This window comes from Erpetoichthys calabaricus, chromosome 4 (genome assembly GCF_900747795.2).
Source record: "Erpetoichthys calabaricus chromosome 4, fErpCal1.3, whole genome shotgun sequence".
NCBI classification, from domain to species: Eukaryota; Metazoa; Chordata; class Cladistia; order Polypteriformes; family Polypteridae; genus Erpetoichthys; species Erpetoichthys calabaricus.
In genome coordinates, this window is record NC_041397.2 from 124758036 (window position 1) to 124778836 (window position 20801).

Here is a 20801-nt window from a genome sequence, read left to right on the forward strand (position 1 = left end):
GAGTAAAAGAGGGGAGAGAACCAGCTTCCTCAATTAAAATACTTATTCTAAAATGTTATTGATTAGATTCTCCCAGGTTTTGAGAAAGTTTTGTACAGATCCTCTAAGTGTGAATTAGATTTTTTCCAGTTTCAAATAGTATATAACATCAGTTACCCACTGACTTAGAATAGGTGAGTTAGGATTCTTTCAGTTGAGCAAGACAAGTCCACGTGTCAATAGTGTAGTAAAGGCAATAAGGGTTTTTCGTTTTTGTCAAGAGGCAGTTGTTGTTTAACGTATTTCTGCTTACATCTTGGGGCAGGTATTGCCTGCCAGGGAATTATGGTTATTGGCCTTGGTCTGTGAAATCACAGTATTTTCAGGTTCACATTACAATCCATAGTTGTATTAAATTCTGTTTAGTATAGTATTATATTGAATTCTTCCTAGTTTGCTGCGGGGCGGCACGGTGGCGCAGTGGGTAGCGCTGCTGCCTCGCAGTTGGGAGTCCTGGGGACCTGGGTTCGCTTCCCGGGTCCTCCCTGCGTGGAGTTTGCATGTTCTCCCCGTGTCTGCGTGGGTTTCCTCCGGGCACTCCGGTTTCCTCCCACAGTCCAAAGACATGCAGGTTAGGTGGATTGGTGATTCTAAATTGGCCCTAGTGTGTGCATGGTGTGTGGGTGTGTTTGTGTGTGTCCTGCGGTGGGTTGGCACCCTGCCCAGGATTGGTTCCTGCCTTGTGCCCTGTGTTGGCTGGGATTGGCTCCAGCAGACCCCCGTGACCCTGTGTTCGGATTCAGCGGGTTGGGAAATGTATGGATGGCTGGATAGTTTGCTGCATTTTCACCTGTCCACAGTGAAATACTGATCTGACATTTTCAGAAGTATACAGCTCTGCAGTGTTTTTACAGTAGTCACAGTTTTTGGTGGTTGAACATGTCAGGGTAGTGTAAACGATAGACGGAAACTGAGGCTAATATCTGCGCTTTTAAAGAAACACATAATATTGTGGAGGGGGCACAAGACTCAAATACTATAAAAACCTGAAAATGACCAGGCCTCAAAGTTAAGCAATTTGCAGGCTCTAATGAGCATATCTATATATATATAATTCACTAAGCAGCCGACCAGGGCACGCAAGACAACCATGGGATATGCACGACATAGCCACGCCCGCCAACTCACAGAGCCCCACCCACCAATTCTAAGACCATGGGATACGACGACAACTCACAGAGCCACGCTCACCAACTCTAAGACCATGGGATGAGAATGCCTGCCCACCCGCCCACCTGACTGTTACCAGCATTTACCGCAATGTACTGGAGTGTAAAACTATCGCAGCTCCTACATCACAAACTGTCCTTACAGTAATCCCTCGCTATATCGCGCTTCGCCTTTCGCGGCTTCACTCCATCGCGGATTTTATATGTAAGCATATTTAAATATATATCGCAGATTTTTTGCTGGTTCGTAGATTTCTGCGGACAATGGGTCTTTTAATTTCTGGTACATGCTTCCTCAGTTGGTTTGCCCAGTTGATTTCATACAAGGGACGCTATTGGTGGATGGCTGAGAAGCTACCCAACTTACTTTTCTCTCTCTCTCTTGCGCTGACTCTCTCTGATCCTGACGTAGGGGGTGTGAGCAGGGGGGCTGTTCGCACACCTAGACTATACGGACGCTCGTCTAAAAATGCTGAAAGATTATCTTCACGTTGCTACCTTATGTGTGCAGCTGCTTCGTGAAGCGACATGCTGCAAGGTGCTTCGCATACTTAAAAGCTCAAAGGGCACGTATTGATTTTTCTCTGTCTCTCTCTCTCTCTCTCTCTCCCTGCTCCTGACGGAGGGGGTGTGAGCTGCCGCCTTCAACAGCTTTGTGCCGCGGTGCTTCGCATACTTAAAAGCCAAACAGCCCTATTGATTTGTTTGCTTCACTCCTTTGAAGAGGAAGATATGTTTGCATTCTTTTAATTGTGAGACGGAACTGTCATCTCTGTCTTGTCATGGAGCACATTTTAAACTTTTGAAAAAGAGACAAATGTTTGTTTGCAGTGTTTGAATAACGTTCCTGTCTCTCTACAACCTCCTGTGTTTCTGCGCAAATCTGTGACCAGCATGACAATATAAAAATAACCATATAAACATATGGTTTCTACTTCGCAGATTTTCTTATTTCGCGGGTGGCTCTGGAACGCAACCCCCGTGATGGAGGAGGGATTCCTGTATTCCCCTGATATCCCTGACCCCATCAGATTCAAATTTGCCTTTTACTTTTACACACAGACAATTTCCTGTTAGATTGGCCTTTTCAATGACAATTAATAAGGTACAGGGACAAACTTTCAAAACGATATGCCTGTATCTGCCAAACCCAGTTTTCAGTCATGGACAATTGTATGTTGCTCTCTCCAGAGTTCCATCTTTTCATTCACTCATAATCGAATCCTCAAACCCACCCCATTTGGACAACTGTGTTGTTCAGGAAGTGTTCACCCATCAATACATAATTATGTGGCGTAGCATGTTATTTTTTACAATATAATAGATATTTTTTCATATATGATATGATATAAGATATGTTTGTTGCATGTACCTACCAGGTGTGTTTCTAGGATTTGATGGTAACGGGGTCTTAGCCCCCATTAAGGATATCTGGGGGAGTCCTTTTCCAAGCTTATATTGTAATCTGCGCTTAAACTGGAGCTACATTTCTGCCAATACTCTGTTTTATCAGTGTCTTGGTCCTTCTTGTGACTTAGTCCCTGTGAGCGTAGAGCATGTTAAAATACATATATAATATCATAAAGGGGGGGGGGGGGGTTGTTGGTTAGAAAGTTTTTCCCCCTTGGGTTTGTACAGCTCACTGATAAACATGTACTGTTGTGAAAAGCAGCGGGTTGGTGAATAAATAAAATATGGGCATGACACAATATATCAAGGGCTTAAGCCTACGAAGCCCCTCTCTCACAACACCACTGGTAGCTACCCTCAGTCTGCTCCTCTTTTCTAAACTGAGATCAGTGGTTTGCCAGTCAGGTCAGCTTGGGAAGCATGGGTTTGTACAGCGCATTACTGCACCCACCACATGACGAAACAGCTCGGAAACCCGGTTGTTAACCCCCCAGGTAGACACATGGTCCAGTCCCACTCCCGGAAATGACCATCTGTCTTCTGCAGCCAGGTGTTAAGTGGGCATCCCCTTGGCCTGGTCCAGCTGCTTAGGTCATCAACAATGAGGATCCTGTGAGCCGGATCACCATCGGGGAATTGTGCCACATGGCCATTGTGCCATAACTGACGCTCCGTCACAATGCAGGTAATGTGTCTCATTCGGGACTCTGTGAGCAACTGCTTATTCAACACAAAGTCAAACCAACGGTACCCAAGGATTCACTGAAGACACACAGTACCGAAGGAGTCCAGTCTTTGTCTCAGGTCACTGGATAGTGTCCATGTCTTGCAGCCATATAGCAAGACAGGAAGCACCAGGACTCTAAAGACTAGGATGTTCGTCCTTTTGCATAGATATTGGGAGCACCACACACTCCTTTCCAGTGACCTCACAACCCTCCCATGCTCTTCTAATCCATGTACTGACTTAATAGGAAGTGTCACCAGAGACATGAATGTCACCGACAAGGTAAGTAGACCTCTCCACAAGGTTGGCACTCTCTCCACAGACAGCCACACAGTTGATGGCTGTGCCCATGAGGTCATTAAAGGCCTGGATCTTGTTTTTTATCCAGGACTCTCGCAAGCCCAGACACTTAGACTCCTCACTTAGTCTCTTGAGTGCCCCAATCAGAGCCTCCATTGACTCAACAAAGATCACGGCATTGTCAGCAAAGTCAAGATCAGTGAATCTTTCTTCACCAACAGGTGCCCCACAGCCGCTGAACACCACGACCCTGCCCAACACTCAGTCAGGATATCTCATCTCCTCTGGCATCAAATCCCATCATTAGATGGGATGTTCACAACCTTACTGCTGAATGGAAATAAACAGTCAAATGGACTGAGGGAGAAAATAACTTTTTTGTATCTCTGTCTTCAAGGAAACAACAGATAAAATGGATGTTATCAATAGAACAACGGTTGCAAGAAAGTTTATTGTTAGATTATACAATGTACAATTACCAATATTTGTCCATTACCTACCCACATATTCGTTGGTTGCATATTTAGTGATGCTTAATATATATATCTTAAGGCCTTTTAACCTATTAATGACTAGGATGTGTGAGGATGCCCTTTTTATGCAGTGTGTTTTGTTAACAGTAATGGTCTGGATCTCATGCAAACCTTGACTGCAAGATGCTGTGTATTCTCCTTTGGACAGCTAATTAGTTAGGGTTCATTCTGTGCAGATGTCTTATATTGAGCAGAAATTCTTATTTCATCTCTTCCACAGCACCTTCTGAATTCTCAAAATTTTCAAAGTTGTTTTTGTCTATCTAAAGAATGAAACAAATGTTTAAATACACAGGTGGAAAGTATAAGTAATGTGTTTTCCATTACTACTGGTATAGTTTAACTTTGAATGTAGTCTAAGAAAATCTTTAAAAAAAATAAAAAAATAAAAACTGACACAACCTCACTAGAAGTTGCTATATTTGCTGGATATTTTGTACATTTTAACCTAAACATCTCCAGAACACCGTATGATATTAATGTCATTAGAAATGATTGCATAGCAAAACAAAGTGAATTTCAGGTGTTTATGATGACGACAATAATTATTGAGAATGTTTATACATTTAAGAGTATTTATATAGAACAGGCAGTGTGGTGTAATGGTTAAGGCTTTGGACTTGAAAGTTGTGGGTTCAAACCCTGCTACTGATGCTGTGTGACCATGAGCAAGTCACTTGACCTGCCTGTGCTTTGCCTGGAGCACCAAAAGAAATTTATCCAGTTTTATCATAAATGATTTAAGTCACATCAGACAAAAATGTCAGCCAAATAAGTAAATATAAATGTTATGTTTTCCAATCAATAACTCTTTAATGGTTGATAGTATCAAAAATCCATTCTCTCTTTTCGGAATGCTCATTTTATGATGAACAAAAAAGATGCCATTTAATTTTTGCCTGGGCAAACAAATAAGCAATCCATTTGTCATAAGATCTGTGCGTGAGCTAAAGTAACAAAAGTCTGTTGTGACGGCGAGAGTGAGAAGGAGTGGATAATTCATGGGGATTTGTAAGGAGCACTTGTCAAACCTCATTTATCTTTCTGTGATTTAATTGTATGTTACGATTCTGGTGCATTCTACACACTCTTGAGAGAATTACTACTGTTCTATGGATTGTTCTTTGCTGCAAAATGACTTCTATTTCTCTAACTCTTACACCTAACTTCACAGGAAAATATGTAAGGGCTTAATAAGCTCAGAAGCACTCAGTTGTTAAAAACACAAATAATACAAGCACTAGATGCTAAAAAACACAAATAACACAAGTCTGCTGCAAAGAGGAGGTCGTAAGTGTCATATCTATTTTACGCACGTAACATGCATTTTATCACTCTTCTGAGTGAAGCCAGGTAGAGCATCTAGTATATGTATATCATTAATAATAATAATAATAATAATAATAATAATAATGCATTTTATTTATTCCTAGGTGCCTTTCTAAACACTCAAGGACACCGAACAATAGATGAAACACGCATTATAAACAAAACTAAAATACAAAATTTAAAATCAGACAGAGTAATTGTAGTCAAAGAGAAAAAGCAGTCTTAAACAAATGAGTTTTAAGTTTGGATTTGAAAAGTGAGAATGATTCAATATTTCTAAGCTCAGGTGGTAGTGAGTTCCAGAGCTGGGGAGCAGAGCAACTGAATGCTCTACTCACCATGGTGGTAAGATGGATGAAGGGGATAATCAAGTGGATGGATGAAGAGGATCTAAGGGTGCGGGAGGGAATGGCAACATGGAGCAGGTTGGACAGATATTGAGGGGCATGGTTGTGGATAGCCTTAAAAGTTAACAGAAGAATTTTGAATTGAATGCGGAACTTAACTGGAAGCCAGTGAAGCTGCTGCAAGATGGTAGTGATATGGTGAATAGAGGGGGTTCTAGTAATGATGCAGACAATGTATACAATATGTGCAGTATTTATAGTTTATAATATTAGTCGTGTGGGACCCATATGACTGTGGATTTTTATTCCAACGTTTTTTTACTCTCTTTTTCTAACAAATTAGAACAAATTGTGAACTATTTGAATTTTTCCCAAAACCTTAAATGCTAAAGTTTCCTTAGTCATTTTTCTTTTAATTTACACATTTTTATATTTCTTGCACCCTTATTTGTAACAAATGCTGACAATATTTAATGTTAAAAGAGAGCAATTACAGTACCATATTCATTTGTCTGCTCATTTGTATCAGATGTTTTTTTAATGAACTGACAATTGAAAATGGCAGTGAAGTGACTGCTGTCTTTTACCATTTAATGCTTTTTGAACCTTTGTTTGCACTTCAGCAAATGTGAATAAAATTAGGGAAGCAAATTCTGGATTAAAAGGGTAAAAATGACAAAAGAAATGTGAGTATTTTAAGCTATCGCAAACACCACAAATACACATGAATATCTTAAGGAATGAATAGACCAGATTACTAAACATTGAGCTCCATTAAAAGTAAGAGTAATGGAGTGATTGTGAAATTGGTTGGAATAAAAACCTACAGGCATGAGACTCCCCAGGACTGAACTTGAAAACCAAAGGAAAAAAAAAATAAACACAGAAAATCTCAGTGATCCAAAATGTTGCCATTCTTTTGTATTTTTCTATTACAGGGTCACAATGTTAATTACCAAATGCATGTGTTTCTTAGCAAACAGCCTAAATGTGTATATTTATATTGTGGATTTCAGTGGAATTACACAGGAGTAAATTGACAGGGTTTTTGAGCAATTATAAATTTATGTAGGTAGAACGAACCACTGAGTTGTCTTTTTTGAGATTTCAGATTATGAAGAAAGAGATGAAGGTATAATTATTTTTATAATTAATTAATTAATTAATTAATTGCATTTTCTGGGGATAAAAGACAAAAGTTCTTATTTGAAATGGGCTATAAATAAAAAAAAACAGTTTCTGTGGATATTTATATCAAATTAATCTGTTCATTTATATTTCAGGAACATTAATTCGGCGGCATCGCATCCCTCTTCCACCACCCAACGATGACCAGTTTTATACAGTGGAGTGTTTCAACCTAAACATTAAAGTTGAATTTTACTCCAGAGCCTTCAACATAATCAACTGTGACCAATTTACCAGTAACTTTTTAAGAAAGCTTGGTGTGCGCTTGAATTCTCCAGTCTTTCCTCCTGGGGATTCTTACAATTCCATACGGCAACAGGTGAGTCTAAAGCAGTACACGTGCACATTTCAGTTGATTAACAATGACAGCTGTGTAAATTTATGTAAAATGTTTCAAGTATTAAGAGTTTAGATTTATATCATACTAGTATCAGAGATGTTTAACTATGATATCTATTATAGGACCTCCTAATTAGTGTGAATTTATTATTGCTTTATTATATTGATTATTCATTTAATTTTTATTTATTTTTAGCATCATGCTGTTGATGTCACCAAATTGACATTTATTCTACACTTTTGCTAGAATTTCTGTTATTTTCAACACCCATTTCCAGTCACATAGGTGAATGAAAAAAATGTCATTGTCACTGATTGGGGAAATGAGTATTCGTCAGAATTAGGATCTTTAATTTAACCCAGCCATAAGGGATGCACAAATCAGTGTGTTTCTTAATGCCAGTCCCAAGTGCAGATAAATGGGGAGGCTTACGTCAAGGGCATCTGGTGTAACATTTTGCAAGATCAATAGGTGGACAACAATACAGATTTCCATACCAGATCAGTTGAGGTCCAGGTTAACAACAGCTGCCGCCAGTACTGTTAGCTAGTAGGGTGCTGGCCGAAATTGGGCTACTGTTGGCCGAAGAAGGAGAAGAAGAGGGGGAAGGTGTGTCTGAAGGCAGAGGGAGAAGAGGAAGGTAAAGAGAGTGGAAGTGAGAGTAGGAACTTTGAATGTTGGCAGTATGACTGATGAGGGAAAAATGTTAGCTGATATGATGGAGAGAAGGATGGTTGATATATTGTGCATGCACAAGACTGGATGGAAGGGGAATAAAGCCAGGCGTATTGGAGTCTGGTTCAAGTTGTTCTACCATGGTTTGGATGGGAGGATAAATGGGGAGGGATTATCCTGATGGAACAGAATGCCAAGAGTGTTTTGGAGGTGAAGTCAGTCAGAAAGAGCAATGATTATGAAATTGGAAATTGAAGGTGTGACGATGAAAGTTGTTAGTGCATATGCCCCGCAAGTTGGGTATGCGATGGATGAGAAAGAAGATTTCTGTAGTGAGTGGTGGAGAGTGTACCCAAGGGAGTGAGAGTGGTGATTGGAGCAGATTTCAGTGGACATGTTGGTGAAGGGAACAGAGGAGATGAGGAGGTGATGGGTAGGTATGGTGTATCAAGAAGAGGATTGCAGAAGGTCAGATGGTATTGGATTTTACAAAAAAGATGGACATTTTTGTGGCGAATATGTATTTTTAAGTAGAGAGAGGAACACAGGATGACATACAAGAGTGGACGAAGATGCACACAGATAGATTATATCTTATGCAGGAGGGTCAGTCTGAAGGAGATTGGAGACTGCAAAGTGGTGGCAGGGGAAAGTGTAGTTAGGCAGTATAGGATGGTGGTCTGTAGGATGATGTTAGATTTGAAACAGAGGAAGAGAGTGAGGACAGAACCAAGGACCAGATGATGGAAGCCGAAAAAGGAAGACTGTAAGGTTGAGTTAATGGAGGTGGTAAGGCAGGTACTGGGTGGCAGTGAAGAGTTACCAGACAGCTGGACAACTACAGCAGAAGTAGTAAGGGTGACAGCAAGAAGGGTGCTTGGTATGGCATCTGGACAGAAGAAGGATGATAAGGAAACCTGGTGGTGGAATGGGGTAGTACAGAGGAAGAGTTTCATCAAAGAAGAACTGGTATGTCAGAAGGATACAGAAAGCAGATTGGAGTACAAGGAGATAAAGCATAAGATGAAGACAGAGGTGGCGAAGGCTAAAGAAAAGGTGTATGATGAGTTGTATGAGAGGTTGGACACTAAGGAAGGAGAAAAGGGCCTGTACCGATTGGCTAGACAGAGGGGCTGAGCTGAGAAATATTTGCTGCAGGTTAGAGTCATAAAGGAAAATGACTGAAACATACAAGCGTGGAGAGTGTGTTAAGCAGATGGAAAGAGTACTTTGAGAGGCTGATGAATGAATAGAATGAGAGAAAGAGAAGAGTGGATGTTGGGGAGATAGTGAATCAGGAAATGCAAAGGATTAGCAAGGAGAAAGTAAGGATAACTATGAAGAGGATGGAAAATGGAAAGGCCATTGGTCAAGATGACATACCTGTGGAAGCATGAAGGTGTTTAGGAGAGATGGCAGTGGAGTTTTTAACCAGATTGTTTAATGCAATCTTGGAAAGTGAAAGGATGCCTGAGGAGTTGAGAAGAAGTGTACTGATACCGAATTTTTAAGAATAAGGGAGATGTGCATAACTGTAGTAATTGTAGAGAGATAAAATTGATGAACCACAGCATGAAGTTATCAGAAAGAGTAGTGGAAGCTAAGTTAAAAAGGGAGGTGATGATTACTGAGCAGCAGTATGGTTTCATGCTGGGAAAGAGCACTACTCCGTGCAATGTTTGCTCTGAGGATGTTGAAGAAGTATAGAGAAGGCCAGAAGGAGTTGCATTTAGGGATGCACCGATACCACTTTTTTGGAAAACGAGTACGAGTACGAGTACTTGCATTTCAGTACTCGCCGATACCGAGTACTTGCCGATACCGAGTACTTAATAAAAACATGATTTAAATTTACAGGTAACAGCTTTAGTCATATAATTTAACAAAAAAAAACAAGAAACTCTCGTCTATCCACTGGGAGCTTAGGCTAATTAGCGACACGGGGCTAACACTGCTTGTCCAAATATCCGTGGTGAAACTAAACGCAGAGGAGGCTTGCAGTAGGCTGTGGGTATGTTTTTTCACGGAGTCGTGTAGTTTAGGCAGCTCCGTGTCAGTCATGTAGCGGTGGCTTGGGACATCATATCTGGGCTCCAGAACATGGAGGAGACGCAGGAATCCCACATTTTCTACCTCCGAGAGTGGCTGGTCACTCAATGCAATGTACTCGATAATTGCCCGTGTTATTTTCACAGCACGTGGATTGTCTCTGGACATTTTCTCTCGTCTTGCAAGAGTTTGCTGCAGCGTGGGTTGTGTTGGTTTAGAAGCGTGGGTAAACTCTTTGTACTCGTTGTCGTGTTGGGATTTTAGGTGCTTGATTAAATTACTTGTGTTAAATGCGCTACCTTTTGAGCCTCCTCTGGACAATTTCGCTGAGCACAATTTGCAGTCCGCCTTTGTTTTGTCGTCTTCATTCACTTTGAAATAGTTCCACACGACTGACATGTCTCGCCTCGCCTTCTCCCCGCTCTGAGCTGCAGCCGGGGCCTGGGGGCGGGCACTCGGCGCGTGATTAACCCCTTACACGCCGCTCAAACATAGACATTTCTCAGACCGTGGTATCGGTCCCCGGTATCGGGGGACTTTTAACGAGTACGAGTACTTTAGAAAATGTGGTATCGAGGCCGATACCAGATACCCGTTTCGGTATCGGTGCATCCCTAGTTGCATTGTGTCTTTGTGGTCATAGAGAAAGCATTTAACAGGGAGCCTAGAGAGTAGTGGAGATACTGTATGAGGAAGTCGGGAGTGGCAGAGAAGTATTTTAAGAGTGGTACAGGATATGTATGAGGGAAGTGTGATAGTGGTGAGGTCTGCAGTAGGAGTGACGGATGCATTCAAGGTAGAGGTGCAATTACATCAGGGATTGGCTCTGAGCCCTTTCTTATTTGCAATGGTGATGGACAGGTTGACAGATGAGATTAGACAGGAATCCCCTTGGACTATGATGTTTTCAGATGACATTGTGATGTGTAGTGAGCAGGTTGAGGAGACCCAGGAGAGGTGGAGATATGCTCTAGAGAGGAGAGGAATGAAGGTCAGAAGGAACAAGACAGAATACATGTATGTGAATGAGAGGGAGGTCAGAGGAATTGTGAGGATGCAGGGAGTAGAGTTGGGATTAACAGTACAGACTAACAAGGAGTATGGAAGAGAGGTAAATAAGAGAGTGCAGTCAGGGTGGAATGGCTGGAGAAGAGTGTCGAGAGTGATCTGTGATAGACGGGTACCAGCAAGAGTGAAAGAGAATGTCTACAAGACAGTAGTGAGACCACCTATGTTATATGGGTCGGAGACAGTGGCACTGACCAAAAAACAGGAGACAGTGCTGGAGGTGGCAGTTAAAGATGTTAAAATTTGCATTGGGTGTGACAGGGATGGACAGAATTAGTAATGAGTATATTAGAGGGTAAGCTTAGGTTGGATGGTTGGGAGACAAAGTCAGAGAAGCGTGATTGTGCAGAGGAGAGAGGCTGGGAATATTGTGAGAAAGATGTTAAGGATGGAGCTGCCAAGTAAGAGGAAAGGAGGAAGGCCTAAGAGAAGGTGTATGGATGTGGTGTGAGGGGACATGAAGGTAGTAGGTGTAATGGAGCAAAATGCAGGGGATGGGAGCAGCTGAAAGAAGAAGAAGAAGAAAGAGGATCTTTAATTTGTTATTCAACATCAATTTTTGACTGTAGCTTTTGAAATTTGGCACTTTAAGCTCTTCTTGAGTAATGAATACTCTGTCATTTGCCCTTAAAGATAGGTTGTCATTTCCCAGCCCATTTCTGCATCAAAAATGAATAAGTTCTTAAAGAGTAGCTATATATTACACCTCAGCAATAACAGTCTGGCTATAGGATCTTCCATTTTATTAACTTGTTTTTAAAAAATAATTAGTAAAACCAATTAATTCTATTTCATTGGTTCAAACATTTATTTAAACCAATTTCACAATCAATTCATCATTCTTATTTTTATTTGATCTCATTGTTTAGTGCACTGTGCTTTTCTATTCTCTTATTCTGTGATATTCTAAAATACTCTAATTTTTAAGAAATCTTTAATGTTTTAATGTTTCCTCTGTCATCTTCGTATACTTTTCCATTTTCTACAGAGTTTACTCCCTTAATCATATTCAAATGATGACAACATTGAATGCTACAGGGAAACAATTAGTTCAGTGTCATATTCATGGTCAGGTCATAATTAACATTTCTTAGCAGAAAAGTGAAAACAGCAAAGGAAACATTTAAAGCTATAGCAAAACATTACAAACATTTATGGGCAAATCAAAGTATGATTAGAGTTAGCGTTTGAAAAAGTCTGCGTTATCACCTGTCCACATTACTGTACAAGGCCAATCCGGCATTTTCATGTGTGTATGGCTCTGGAGAGCGTTTTCAGAAGTCTCTGTTGTTGGGGTTAAAAATGCTGGGGGTAGTGTATGAGAAAGGCAAAAACAGACACTAATGTCTGCATTTTTAATCGAAAAAATAGTGTAATTGTTGCCTAAGCAATGTAATGGGCTTGGTAATGTGAGTCAATGAGTGGTTTCATGGTAGGCATTTTCTCCCCTCATACAGGGAGATTCACTCGAAAGAAGCACCGAATATTCTCTTGTAAGTCCCATTAGGATGAAGTAATCTGAACCAAAAAAATACGCTATATACTTTGATGTATGTATAATCGATTGCATTACATGCGATGCTGGAAGTGGTTTCTGTTTTCTGCTAGACACATTTCAACGTGGCGCTCCATGTTCCTAAATGTATCAGCAAGCATCTTGGCGGACTGCAGCAATTTCACGTTGGAAGTTTTCCTTCAAATTTTCCACAGTGTGGGGCTTTTTCCGATAGACTTTTCCTTTGAGCATAAACCATAAGAAGAAGTGTGGTGGTGTCAGATCTGGCGACTGTAGTGGCCAAAGCCTCTTTGAAATTACCCTGATGCCGAAGAAGGACTCAGTTTCTGCCATGCTCCTTGCCAATGTGTGACACATTGCTCCATCTTGCTGAAAGTAACCCTCTGTTAACTCACAATCATCTAGTTGATTCTGACATTGCTTAAATGAATTGGTGACCCAATAGGTCTGCACCATGAAGATGCACTGCCCAATACTGTACACCACCATCCTGATGACAAGTCAAATGATTGAGTGAAGAGGTACGGGCGGTATGCACCCAGAAGTTGCAAATGGATGTTAAACGTAACAGTGGCTGTCCAGTGCCTAACTCATTGCTCCAACGGAGGGGCATCCTGGCTTTTTTGAAGCTTCATATACTGAGGAGCATATTGCACTTTGTTTCATTCAGATTGCTTCGTCCTAGAGAGAGTTATTACAGAGGCCTCTTTTGAGTGAATCTCCCTGTAAAAGCACAATGCAAAATAGTACAATAAGGACACCTGCTCATTTGATCTTTTTTGAATGGCTAGATTCTATCATTTTGGCCTTCTGTAGTCCAGAATTTAAAGCACTTATTTCCATATTGTCATATCTTTTGGGAACACATTGTGTTTGGGACTTTTTGTTCTATTTAATGTTAGGTTGGCACTAATCTCAGTTCATGTAAGTGAATTAAATCCTTGCAGGTTCACCTGTAAGACTTTCTCAATTAATTTTACAGTATTTTAGGCCAGTGGTAGGATCTGTCAGGAAAACCATGATTTGTTTCATTTTTTACTGTCTGTGAAGCTAAATCTTGGCAAATCAGCAACATATTTTTGCATGTTAGTGTTTTTAGCTTTTATGTCCCTACTGGTCCTGAAAATGGCACTGAAACATGGCACTTGAGTGCCAGAACAATTACAAAAAACAGAATATAACTGTGGTCCACGAGAAAAAAAACAATTATGAAAGTAACTGAAATGGCTTGTAATTCACCAAGGAGATATTAAATTACATCTCTTTATCTGTAATACTTGTTTACCTGTACCCCAGAACATAAAAAATGCTATGTTCCTGACTAGCCATTGTGTTAAAAACATTTAATATTTAATGCAGAGTGTCAAGTTTTGATTATTCTTTAACTGCATTTAATTAACAACAGCTGTGTCTCACATCACCACCATCCCTCTAATAAAGGGGGCTTAAGAAGCACAACAGGCTTCGTCTATGAGTCTGCTCTCATAAAACTGTTCTTAAAATTATTTGGATGAATCTCTCAGAAAATAACTCCATTGTTAATAAAGAGGAATGTATAATTTAAACTAAGAGAATGAGAAGACAATGTTTAACTCTTCTGATCTTTCTTTTCCTCTCAGGCTTTGAGCTTTCTTTTTCTTCTCTGCCCAATTTTCTCCTGATTGCTTTAGAACTGTGTATGCATAATTGTTTGTTGTCAACAACATCAACTGAGTGTTTTTACACTGGAGTTCAGTGTTACTAGGACAGACTCAAGCTTTCAGTGATTTTGTTATGCTTTAGATGATTCAGAAAATGAATTGATTTTAGTATCAGGTGAAACAGTGTGGGATAAAAAAATAACTATTAAAATTGTTATCAGTTTGTTTTAGAGGTAGCAAACCTAACTTATAAATCTTCTGTCTGTCCATCACTTTTTAAACCAACTTAATCCTTTTCATTATAGGACCCTTAAATATACAGTAGTAAAAGAATTATATAAATTATTTTTCTGCTCAAATTATAAAGATTTCAGCTTTTTTTGTGAAACATCTGCTACATAAAACAGTATTATTTGATTCATGAAGATTTTGTCTTGTAGAGAAACCTTACTTTTTGTTTTAATACAGATGAAGGACAGTATGCAGCCTTTAAGGCCTCTTGAGCGCATTGATACTCTAAAGCAGTTTTTGGAACATGACCGGGAAGTCCTTCAGTTCTTCTGCCACTGGGATGACACAGATGAGATGTTTGGGGACTCTCGGGAGCTTATTCTTCATTACTTCCTTGCGGATGATACAGTTGAGGTTCGAGAGGTGATCAAACCCAATTCTGGAAGAGACTCTGGACCTGTATTCCTGCATAGGAGTAAGTTACCCAAGGTATGTATTCTAAGAAGTTTAGCACAAGATATTGTTTAATGTTTTGATCTACCATGCTATCAGTTACTTAAGTGAACAAACAGGTTCAAATTATTGGCCAGGTACTTCAGCCACACATTAGATAAAAAAAATCAGCTTGTTATTAGCTGTACTTTAAACCATACATTTTAAACCAAGTACTTAACCACCCATTCATTCTCTTTACAGTGTAATTTTCACTTGCTAAAATTAAAAAAAAAATGAAATTTTGCATCACTATTGCTGCAACATTGTGTAAATAGCAAGGAAATCTGTTTTGGCAGGTGTTTAACTATAGAAAAAATGTGCTGCTTTCAGGTCTCGGTTACTTTTGAAAATGGGTAGTATTTAGTGCATGTTTGAAGAAAAATCTTTCTAAACTGATGTTTCAATTGATCTCAAAGGTAAGGAGAGCAGCAAAGGTAGCAAATATTACTGCACTACAGTGTCAATGTCTTAATACAAACAAAATGAATAAAATTAAAGCACTTCTTTAATGAATTCAATTTACTTTAAAATAAAAAAGACAAGTTTTTATACAACGTAGTTTGACCCCTTTCATCATAAAGACATGAACGGTAGGCTAATCAAGGACTCTTAATTGGCCCTATGTGTGTTTGTATAGGCTGATCCTGACATATGCAGCCATTACATCTACAACAACAACAACAACATTTATTTATATAGCATGTTTTCATAGAAATGATGTAGCTCAAAGTGCTTTACAAGATGAAGAAAGAAAAAAGAAAAAATATAAAAATAAGATTAGGCAATACTAAGTAAAAAACAATAAAGTAAGGTCTGATGGCCAGGAAGACAGAAAAAAACAAAAAAAAGTCTAGAGGGCTGGGGAAAAAAAACAAAATCTGCAGGGATTCCAAGGCCACAAGACCACCCAGCTCCCACTGGGCATTCTAGCACTTCTATTGCTTCAAAAAGGAAAACAACTGTTAGCATAAAAGACAATTTAGTCAAAAATGCAACCGAAATTACAGTGTCAAGGAATTCATACATTCTTATCTTGCTAAAATGGTTTCAAACACCTGTACATCATGGAATGTTTCAAATCCCTTAAGTTACCATTAACCTGTATTTTTCCCTATTCTTTCTTTTTGTGACATTTTAAGCCTTCATCAATGAGGATGCTAAAGCCTGGTGAAAAGACAGCTCGCACAGTCCTGAATGTGTTTGGCCCTATGGGACAAGGGGGACGCCACATTCTGGATAGTCTGAAGGTATGCCAGTAGTGTTCTGAGCTTATTCCTTTACATAAAATATTAAACTGTAGCAAGAAAATATTTAAGGCTGAAAATCTGATGGATGTTGAAAATGAAAAAGACAGACTTTGATCCTGCAGCTAACAAATTATGCCATATAATGTATTTTATATGTCTGCTCCTGCTGGAACTTTATGTAATACTTTGTGCTCAGTCAGTAATAATGTTTTCTTGTATTCTTGTCAAAGACTGGAGCTGTTTATGAGGAATTTTATAAGGACTCTGATTTCATAATTGGTGCTACGATAAATGTGTGGGGAAGGAAAATTATCATCTGTGACTGTGATGCATTCACTCAGGAACATTACCGGACAAAGTTTGGAATTGGTGAGTTTTAATGATGGAGTAATTAATATATGTTATTAATTAGCCTGATTTAAAAACTTTGTTTTGTTTCTTTTTGTATACCAACAGATAAAGATATGAAACACATATAATTAATATTCTTTTCTGCTTTATTTGATCAATTACAAATAATATATTTACCAGTTCTTCAAAATGTTTTAGAAAATATTAATTTTAGTAGCACAATCCATCCATTTTCTAACCTGCTTATTCCAATCTACAGGCTGCTATTTAATCTAACTTATATGTGTTTGGGATTCAGAAGGAAAACCAGAATACCTGGAAAAAAATCACACGTGAGGAGAATACACAAATTCCCCACAGACAGTGATTAGGATAATGTTGCCTACTAAAACAGAGCAGCATATGCAAGTAACCAAAAGGAAGGGAGCTGTATGAACCTTTAACTTTTTTCTTTTTCCATGTGGGCCTATCAATTAAAATGTGCTTTCTGAAGTACATTGTGAGAGTGCATGCTGTGAAATGGGCCATATAAAATAAACTCAAACTGAAAAGCTAGTTACCTGTCTGACCATATCCATTAAAGACTGTAGCCCATGGAGTGTGGTTGAGCACTACATCCTTTTTCAGCCGTTAACATCTCACTTGGGGCTTCCAGGTGGCACTAGGTTGGTCACTTCCTCTCACTTTTTTTCAGTAGTAATTACAATTGAATGAAAGCATTGAAACCGTACTAATTGAAACTTTTCATTTTTCTGGACCAGATCCTCTGCTCACATATGGAAAATATTTAATTGTAAACTCAAGGTGAGACAGAAACACTCGTGTTTCTGTTTTCAATATTTTCTTTCTAGTCTATGAAACACTTAGAAGTTTTGAAATTCTACTATGGAGCAATGCTGACACCTTGTGGTTATTAAGTGTTCGATTTTAATAATTTTCCTCCATTTCCCTGCTTTCTGGTTTTCTCTTTTTCCCCAGAATTTTTCATCAATTACTTTTAGATTTAGGCTTCATTGAGCGTATATGAAAGTGCTGCAGTCATTCATTGTATAAACTGTTATACTGTATAAGCAGAGCTACAATTGCTAAACTGGCACTATAATAATACATATGTAAGTGGAGAATTAAGGTGGATATGCAAATCTTGTTTATATTATTTACATAAAAAACAAAGCCAACTTGTAGAAAAGGTTACCAGCCTCAGGGCATGTTGTTTACCAGTCTAATTTACTAAAGGTCTGGAGTACATAAGTAGGCGGCATGCAATTGACAGAGAAAAAGAGGGAACCATAGAAACACAAACTAAACTGTATTTAAAAGGAGAAACTTCATTTTAATTTTTCAGAATTACTCAGTAGAAAATGAAGACAGTCATACAAAACAGATGCAAGGTAGGAGGGCAACACTAACTTAGCTATGCAGGTAAACATAAATACAAAGATATACACCCACTTCTGTTTATACAATTTAAGTTGTAATTACCACCAAAACAGCAGTCTTAAAAAACAAAAACAACTGCATTTTAACAAGAGAATACCATATCCAAACCTGACTCTCCATACCTTTCTTTAATAAACACAAGTCCGCTCCTGTTCCCCTACCCCCAAACACAAACACTCTTCTTTTGTGACAGAAGCCCGAACCACAAAATTAGGTGACCAAATTACAGTTGGCAGGCCTCTCAAACAGATCAACTGCTTAAAAGAAGCTGTCAAAGGTGACACCTTTGTCCAAGACAGCATAGAAAAATAGGATATGTTACAGCTATTGTTTTGTGATTGGAACACATACTGGATAAGCTCAGAGTCACTCTCTTAAAGCAGAAACAGTGAAGCAGGAATATTCTGGTTGAAAGACAACAGACTTTACCACTACATCATATTGTCGGCATCATGCAGTTTTTTTAATGCCACACATTACATAACAATCTCAACCTGCTTTATCCAATTTTAGTTTAATTTACTTTAATTTTAGTTTTAATTTGTCAGAACCAGGTGCTTGTTTCTGAGTATTTACACTTACTTGATAACAGATAAATAGTTGGACTTTTCTGATAAATTATTATGTTGCTTAAAGAATTCAATCTCCATTGCCCCAGTGCATTTGATTTTAGGTTTAAGCGTTTAATAATGCAAGTGGCATGGCATATATTTAAAATGAAAGCACTTTGCTGTTCCTGTACTGGTTTATATCAGCATTATTTAGAATACTTCTCCTTTTACTGCAGTATATTTACATATTTACAATAACTATGGGGTTGACCTACTTACACACATTTACTTTTTTGAATGTAAGGGATTACTCGTAGCCTTGGTAATTATTATATTAACACATCATTAATAAATCTTATCTATATGGTATGTTTTTTGCATGATAGTGTCGCCTACACAGTAAAGTCACCAGTGTTAAATTAATATGCTATGTGTTTATATGTGCCTACTCTTTCATTTATGTGCTTATCGAAATGTTGGCTCTGCTGAAACCTGCAGAAAGATTTGTGTCAACCCAATAGTGAGTGGCTTGTCTCTTCTACAACTTTTATATTGGCACAGAACCAGTGGATTGATTAGACATCCTGGCCCAATTCTTTAGTGTTTTGGTCTTAACATGTCACCATATATTGATGGTATCCCATCTTGGCCACACCCTAGAATCAAGAAGCAATGTTTTTCATTTGACTGGGACCATATTGAGTATTGTTCTTATCTTAAATGCCGTGCTAGACCCCTAGATATGTTTACTACTGTATGTCCACCACATATTAAAACAATGTGTGTCTGTGTGCGCGTGTCTTTGTTATTATGTTTTCTCCATGGTCACACTGAAAAGCACATCTAATCTTAAACCACTTCCTTCACTGCACCCAATGCCTCTTAGATAGGTGCACTGCAAATCCTAAGTTGACATAAGCTTGTTCATACAATAGTAAGCTGAGGGACGGAAAATACTTTTTCATTCATTAATACACTACCGGTCAAAAGTTTTAGAATGCCTCAGTTTTTCTTCAAATTTAACCACTTGAAATACAATGAATAACCTAAAATGGCAAAATGCTAAGCAGTAAATGGCCAGAGGTTAAAATTTAAAGTTTAGGTTAGCAAAAACTGAAAAGAAAAAAAAAATCAGAATATTACAAATGGACCTTCTTCATGGAACAAGTAATAGGTTACAACCTACAGATGTTCTGCAGCAATAAAAGTAAATTAAGCCTTAAAAGTTGAAGCAAACAATTTGCACAGCTGTGCCAAATTCTGCTGATTACTTAAAAATCCTCTGTCTGTCATAAAGCAGAGTTGGAACACACTGTGTTACTACACCCTCTGAAGTACTGCTTGGACAATATTACACTGTAGAAAGTTGTACATTCCAGTGATAATGGCAAGAAAAGGGCAATTAACAAATGAAGGCATAGAATTATTACCCTTAGAAGTATAGGCCTTTCATTTAGAGAAACTGCAAAAAAAAATCAGTGTCAGTGAGTACGATGTCCTACACAATCCAAAAGCAATATGGAAACTCGAAGAAACTAATAGGAGGAGATCTGGCACACATAATGTCCCAACCCAATCAGAAAGCAGGTGATGGTCACCAGCGTGCGTGAAAGGCACCTCACTGCACAACAGCTTCAAGCACAGCTTAACAGTGGTCGAATAAAAAGCAAGTCTCAGTTTCTACTGTGAATAGGAGACTTTGAGCTGCAGGTTTAACAAGGCGAGTGGCAGTAAGAAAGCCATTCCTTAAAGGACAAAGGAAGGCCTTGAAATACTGTGTGTGGATTACTGCAGACTGGAAGAAGGTCTTAATGAACTGATGAATCAAAATTTGAAATCTTCGGTTCATCATGCAGGGCATTTATATGCTGTCAACTTAGTGAATGGATAGTTTATCAGTGTGTGACACCAACTGTCAAACATGGAGGAGGAAGTGTGATGGTCTGGGGTTCTTTTTCTGGAGGCAGAGTTGGTCACTTGCACTGACTGACTGGCATTCTGAATGAAATTACCACAGTTTGGCTGTTATATCAATAAAAGGTGGCTACTTTGATTTGAGTATAATTTTGTAAACTTATTGATTCCTTGACTTATTTTTATTTGCCATTGTTTATGTGTTCTATGCCTTGATTTCATTAAACATTAAACTGTATGCA

At 38.8% G+C, this 20801-nt stretch overlaps 1 protein-coding gene across 1 annotated transcript in view; it reads left to right on the top strand.

Annotated features, from left to right (window-relative positions):
• efhc2 (EF-hand domain (C-terminal) containing 2) overlaps window positions 1-20801 on the top strand; it is a 68454-nt gene that overhangs the window by 14169 nt on the left and 33484 nt on the right. The window contains exons 4-7 of the mRNA XM_028799760.2: window positions 7138-7361; window positions 14799-15050; window positions 16196-16303; window positions 16534-16672. Coding sequence (XP_028655593.1) covers window positions 7138-7361; window positions 14799-15050; window positions 16196-16303; window positions 16534-16672 — 723 coding nt within the window. The remainder of the gene's footprint in view (window positions 1-7137; window positions 7362-14798; window positions 15051-16195; window positions 16304-16533; window positions 16673-20801) is intronic.